The sequence below is a fragment of the Hordeum vulgare genome, chromosome 6H (assembly GCF_904849725.1).
Source record: "Hordeum vulgare subsp. vulgare chromosome 6H, MorexV3_pseudomolecules_assembly, whole genome shotgun sequence".
In the NCBI taxonomy this organism is placed as follows: Eukaryota; Viridiplantae; Streptophyta; class Magnoliopsida; order Poales; family Poaceae; genus Hordeum; species Hordeum vulgare.
In genome coordinates, this window is record NC_058523.1 from 556,874,308 (window position 1) to 556,881,451 (window position 7,144).

The 7,144-nt window shown below is 48.0% G+C and overlaps 1 protein-coding gene across 1 annotated transcript; it reads left to right on the forward strand.

Moving 5' to 3' along the window:
- The first annotated feature begins 319 nt into the window (after nucleotides 1-319).
- LOC123402696 (zinc finger protein ZAT5-like) lies at nucleotides 320-2,291 on the forward strand. The gene has a single exon (XM_045096635.1). The coding sequence runs from the start codon at nucleotides 887-889 to the stop codon at nucleotides 1,970-1,972; it is 1,086 nt and encodes a 361-aa protein (XP_044952570.1). The 5' UTR covers nucleotides 320-886; the 3' UTR covers nucleotides 1,973-2,291.
- The last annotated feature ends 4,853 nt before the right edge of the window (nucleotides 2,292-7,144 follow it).

The window sequence follows — 7,144 nt, forward strand, 5'->3', positions numbered from 1 at the left end:
AGGATGCACACAGAGAGGGAGAGAGGGAGTGGCTAATTAAGCAGTTGGGGAGAAAAAAGAGGATGGGGGGAGCCTAAGTTAAGGGTGGCTATTAATTCAGAGCAGTAGTGGCTAGACATGTTTTGCACATGAAAGAAAGTAGGCAGGTAGTCATGCATGCATGGCCATGAATTGTCCACAAGTAGTGGGGGGGCTAGCTTAAGTGAGGAGGGGATGGGCATTAAGCCAGCTCTATCACACCCATTATATCCCTTTCCCTAGCTATTTCCACTCAGCTCCCCCTTGGCCACCGGTCCATTAACCCCCTCTACTATTACTAGTTTCCACCCCCTCTAACAATAGCACTTAGCAATTAATTAACCACCAAATTAACCACTCTCTTCTATCTTTCTCTCTCTAGCTAGGCAAGAGAAGGAGGGCATAAGGTTATATAAGAGTTGACAAGAGAGAGAGGCATCCAAAAGACAAAGCCGGCTAGGTTTTTTCCACACATCTCTCTCTCTCTCTCTCTTTGTTCTTTGTGTGTGTGTATGGGTGTTAATTTTCTCTCTTGTCTCTAGAGAGAGAAAGCTAGCTTACTATCTAGGCTTTGCCTGTCCATTGATTAGAGGCCAAAAGAAACTTCCGTTGATTAGATTAGCTAGCTAGAGAGTAGTAGCTGCCGGATCCATCTCTTCTCTTCCATTTGTTATATGTGCAAGGCAAAACGCCTCTCTCTCTCTCTCTCTCTCTCTATAGCCAGCGTAGCGTAGCTCCACTTGTCCCTCTCCCTCTCCTCCCGCCATAAAAACCACAGAGCCAGCCTCCCTCCCTACCTGCCTGCCTGCCTGCCACTCTCTTCCTCTCCCTCCCTCCCTCTCTCCACGCCTTCCTTTGCTTCGGCGACATGCAAGCGTCGGCCATGGAGCTAGTGCTATTCCGGGAGGAGCGGACCGTGGACGATCGGCCGCAGCAGCACGGGGGCGCCGTCGTGAAGCGGAAGCGCACCAAGAGGCCGCGCCACCAGACGCCGCCGGTGGCCTGCTCCTCGGCGTCCTCCTCCGAGAGCACCACCACCGAGGAGGAGGACATGGCCCACTGCCTCATCCTCCTCGCCCAGGGCGCCGCGCCGCCCGTCGACTCGAGGCCGCCGCCACCCGCCCTCGCCACGGTGCCGCAGGAGGCTCGGCAGGGGACGCCGTCGCTTCCTCCGCCCGGCCCTCTGCCGGCGCCGGCGACCAAGACGGAGAGGTACACCAGCCGCAAGTACACGGAGGCGGCCACCACCGCGGACGGCGTCAGGGCCGGCTTCTACGTGTACGAGTGCAAGACGTGCAACAAGTGCTTCCCCACCTTCCAAGCCCTCGGCGGCCACCGCGCCAGCCACAAGAAGCCACGCCTCGCCGGCGCCGACGACGACATCGCCGCAAACGCCACAACCGTCGCCATCGCCAAGCTGTCCAAGCCGCCGGCGATGAAGACGGCGTCGCCACCGCTGGCGCAGATGACGACAGCATCGCCGCCTCCGCCTCCGCCGCCTCAGGTCGACGCCGCCCCGGACGTGACCACCGTGCTGAGCCTCAACAACGGCGGCAGCGCCGTTTCCAACGCTGTCAATACCAACAGGCTCCGGGTGCACGAGTGCTCCATATGCGGCGCCGAGTTCGCCTCCGGGCAGGCGCTCGGAGGGCACATGCGACGCCACCGGCCGCTACACGCTCCGGCCGATCGCGCCACCGCCACTGCCACCGCGGGGGTGACCGCGATCACCGTGTCCACGACGAAGAAAGGCAGCGTCCCGGCCGGAATCAACCTGGAGCTTGACCTCAACCTGCCGGCCCCGTCCGACGAGGAGTGCGTCTCACACCCGGCACCACCACCACCACCACCATCGGCGCCACCGGTGGTGCTCGGCCTCGGGCCCTTCGACAGCGGCAAGAAACGGCTCATGCTCACGGCCGCTTCCGCCGCGCTGGTGGATTGCCATTATTGATCGGCACGTCGCATGCAGCTGGCCAGCCTCACGAATTCTTTACTTTCCTTAACACCGATTGATTGTTCGATCATTCTTCTTCTTCTTCCTCCTCCTCTTCTATACATACTTACAAATTTGCTCCTTGGAACATACTACATATCAAGGAAAATTGTAACATACTACAATTGATTCTTTCGATTCTTTGGGCGTAAGGTTGACTATAGGAAACTACATATATAATTGACATCCACATGTATATGTACCATGTAAACACGATCGAGCATGTATATTGGTGCTGAAATATTATAAATGGGAATGAAAAAATTCCACTTTGTGACCTGTGAGCACAAGAAAAAGGTTTGGCCAGTTGGATCGATCACTATGTGTGTGTGTGTGCGTGAGACCGAGTGAGTGAGTGAGTGAGCAAGTGAGTGAGTGGTGGGGGTTGTCTGAAATGTGATGCAAATTAAGGGAGTGGGTGCAATGTTGTGTTGTGGCCTACTACTGTCCACCTTTTCTCTTTTCTTTTTCCATGCATGCATGTGTCCAACCCAACTCCCAAGCTAGATTAGTTCAGCTCTACTAAGTGGCAACTGCCCACATGCAAGTACAAAAAGGCATATTTTTTCTACATATTTATTTATTTATCCTTGTATGTTAATTGATGGATCAATTTATGAGGTGATTAACCTGTAAACGTTTTCTCTTCTTAGTAAACTGTTTGCTTCACTGTTAATTGCATTTAATTTAATTCATCAAGTGGGCAGTCGTTTCGAGTGGTGGTGCATGCATGCACGTTTCCTCTTGATCGAGTCAGCTCTATCTAGTAGCTTGTTGCAGTTGGTTAATTGAGAAAGATATGGATAGTGAAGTAGGCAAAGTTGGAAAGGGAATATAGAGAGTGTACGTACGTTGCAAGCAAAAAGGGGCCAATTAATTGGAAGGTAGCTAGTTGAGCATGTATGTAGATGCTCTATCTATCTTGGCTAAGCTAGTGACGCATGAGGAGAGTGTGTGTGGGTGTTGGGCAATTTGGATATGCATGGGTGCATACATGTATACATGCATGTACATGTATATATATGCGCATATGTGTGTATATGTGGATGGATGACTTACTACCTAGCTAGTACCACTATATATCTTTGGGTGGATGGGATGTGTTTTGGATACACTAGCTAGAACTACTTTGGATGGATGAGATGTGTTTTGGATACATGCATGGCGTGGTTTGGTTTCTCCACCACCAAGTAAATAAAAGGGCCAGCATATATGCATCATGTTCTTTTCCTTGAAGATGAGCTTGTCTTGTTTGCAAGCTAGCTAGCTAGCCAGCCAGCTCTTGAGAAGAGCATCTACAGCTAGACCTCTTAAATCCGCCTCAAACGTCCGGAATAGTTTCCCGATCACTGACCAATCTTAAAAAAAGACCCAGATGGACGCCCTAAACAGGCCTCAAACACCCGGACTGAACGACACCCTCATACCTAGCCTAAATGTGGAGAAGATATGAGGGAGCCGGGTCGCGACCATCATGGCGGTCTGATGGCGTGGACACACGCGAAATCGCCTAGAAACTCAACGGTCCGATGGATGCCTCCTCCGGTTGGGGGGAGGGGGTGAACAACGCATGGCACCGATCCGGCTTGCTGCCAGAGGGCAAATTCAAATATTTAAGCCTGTTGGCGTCCCCCAACCATATAACATCCACCTCCTCCCTCTCTGTGCTGTCAACCCGAGCCAATCCATCTCATCTCTCCTGCTTCCACGCTCTTCCCAGCTCTTCGATGGCTTCATAGTTTGAACGAAGATCACCACCTACTCCATGCTCACGCTAGACCGCCGGTACCAGATCAAGCAGGAGAGCTGGGCGAGGCATGCCACCCACATCGTTGTCGGTTGCCTCCGGGCTCACTTAAGCCGGAGGAGAAGGAGGCACAGGCGGAGCAGGAGGAAGAGGAGTTGCAGCCCTCTCCGATGAAGGAGGAGCATGCGAGCGAGGAGCAGTGAGAGGAGCGACCAGCTCCGATAAAGGCGGAGAAGCCGGAGCAGGAGGTGGTGCCGGCTTCGGGCTTCAACATGGAGCAGGCGGAGGCGGAGTTCGCCATCATTCAAGTGAAGGCGCTGGCGGAGCAGCAGGCCATCCAGGATGAGCCCAATGTGCAGGCCAACTGATGCTTCATCCGGCAAGAGCGAACGGATCTTTTCGCCGAACTTGAGACAGAGGCACTCATAAAAATAGCACACTATTTCTCCTTTATAACACGGTTATAGTGTATTAGGAAAAGAAGCACTACATTTTAGCAAATTCGGGCGCTACAATGGTAATCACGTCGCACGGTATGCTCGTTTTAACACTGTAACTTGTAATGCTATAACATGCATATGATGCAAAAATAGAAAAAACCACAACTCAGCAGGCCTGAAAGTCCAAACCACCCCTCCACCAAACCCTTCTTACTCTGTCACTCAGATTCTCAATGACGAGGACCCAACCCTAGTTCTCCTCTCTAGTTTATGGTTTGTTCTAAATTTTTAATTATACACAAATGGAAAATATGCAGGGAGTACAGTATATTTTGATTCTTCCTTCTCTTTGTAAAGAGTAGTTTGTGTTATACTCGGTACTGAACTGAAGCTTGTGTTTATACTTTCTATTCCTTGTAATTATACTATATACTGGACAAAAGTTTGTGTTATCTATTGTGCCATAAGTAACAATTACCAAATTTGATTATATCTTCTCTTTGTAATTACACGTTGTACTGAACTGAAGTTTGTGTTATCTATTGTGTCACGATAGGTTAAACATGCAATCTTTCTTTGCCTTGAATTTAGCTCTGTGCATGTGTTGGTCCTGGGAAATATTTATTTGACATTTTTTGCAAATGCTATTTTGTAATATAGCACACTATAACTTGTGTAGCATTTGAAGAAGGGCCTCGCTATATCTTGTAGCGCACTATTGTTTCGTTGGGCGGAGGCCGACGCAGAGGTGCTAGATGAGCCGTCGGAGCATGAGTTGCAGCTGCCGCCCATGACGTCGGACTCGGGCACGGAGATAGTCGACATCTTCGATGAGGAGTAGGATAGATGATCTACGTAGTACGTGAATTTCTAGGTTTGCATGATTTTGTATGGATTTGAGATCTGTAGTATGAGTATCCGGATGTGTAGAACGAAATTTAAGAATTAACCTGTGAGTGCTGACAAGTGCAACCAGACGCGTCCACGGTCGTTTGAGAGCTCGGATTTGTATATCACGGTTGTAGATGCTCTAAGTTAACTAATAGGTACAATATTGTCAATAGGTACCATAATTAACCTATCTCCGCATGCTTGCGCTAGCTGCCAAGTGCACATAATCCTCCCGTTATAATTAGTGTCTGCTAAGTTGTACACATACCCAGTTTCTTGTTTGAGTTAGCTAGCCAGACATATTACTGGAGGCCCGGAATAGGATGGAGGATTCTTTTAGAAAGGAGGACCAACCCCCAAACTTTTGTAGATGCACCCAAGAATATATTGTTGATTATGAGACAATGTCAAGCAAAATTCAACGCTGAGGTCAAACAGATCGGACAAACCTGTTATTCCTGAAGAAACTGAAATGTTTCTCATATGAAGTTATTACGTCTCGAGGATAACCTGAAGATATCATGACATCTTGAATCCTAAAGGAAGCTAGAACACCATCCTTTTGCTTGGATGACCCAAGCTATATCCATAATCATCTTTTTTTTCATAAAGAGGAGTAAAAACACGCCCCTATATAGCGAAGATGCACATAGGCCAGCGAGTCCAACTTACAGCCATGATAGACCCTCATTATGCTTAGTGTGAGGGGGGACTCTCAAATATTTATATTGCTATATTTTTAATTTTTCATAGAATTGCTCCGATTGAATGTAACTTTTTGCCCTCACCAGGAACAAATCATGGATCCGTACCTTCATTAGGCGGCCGCCCCTACTATGATATAAGAAGAGAGTGAGTTTCCTACATATATCCAACAATCAAGTGTTTGAAGATATATATTAAAAAAATTAAACGAAGGCAAAAGCTTTGACTCATTCCTTAAATACGAGAGAATAGAATTTGTTATAGGTCGCCTAAATACACGACATGCCAATTACTCTCCCGGAGATATTTTGGATATAAATCGGTTGTCAGCTGAACCATGGACCTAAATCCTATGAATAATTTGGAATGATCTGACAGTTATACCACATTTTGCATGGACGAGGTGAAGGTAGTTAAAAAGTGAGATGGAGTACGTGTCCATGCATGCAAGGTATATATGCTATACTCCTACTGTACTAATTTTTGTGGCGTGGCGGCATGGGTACCGGCCAGGTGCTGCAAGTGTACTTTCCGTGACATTCACTTTAACTAACTGATCTCATCTCACAGCAGCACAGAAAGGAAGGGAAAGAAAGCATCAATCACTCAAGATCTCTAGTGGACGCACGGTGCATGCAAGCACGTCCGTCCGTCGGACGGATTAGATCCGGCATGCATGCATCAGTCTCGTTCGCATGCCGTTATTATGCTCACTCCTAATTTAAGCTACTTCCTTCGTCACGGTTTAGAAGGCACAGTTAAACTTACGTGCGTTTTCAAAATTGACAAGGTTTAAGACGCGAAAGCAACTACTTCTATTAATTAGTAGTAGTACTATTCATGCATGCACCCTCTCAATTTGCTGCTCACATATTAGTACTAGTATTTTCTCAGTTGATTAAGCGAATTAGCATTTACACCTGCTACATCTCACAACCAATCAATGACTACCTTGGTTTCAGAGATTTTTCAAACGTATCTTCTAAACCGTGACGGAGGAAATAACTACAACTACAAGCAGTCGTAGTACTACGTCTACCTCTAGGCTCTACTACTCCGCTAGGAGCTGTCGTACAACGACTTTTAACTCCCGGAGTAGTACTAAACTTCATTTGCCTCGTCGGTCGGTCAGTCAGTCAGTCAGTCAAGTACACACAACTAAGCTATCGATCTGCAGTACGTACCTAGCTAACTAATTGCGTACGGATCATCATCGACTTGCGTGGGGCCATGCCCAACCACGTACTACGTACCTTCTTTTGTACTGTATTTATGTATGTATGGTAGTCGCTAGGCGTACGTACGTGTTCGATCTCTATCTTATCTTGAGAGTAAGCTTTTCTTCTT

What these genes read in the sequence shown, in the direction of transcription:
- LOC123402696 (XM_045096635.1), top strand. Translation starts at nt 887, where the DNA reads ATGCAAGCGTCGGCCATGGAGCTAGTGCTATTCCGGGAGGAGCGGACC.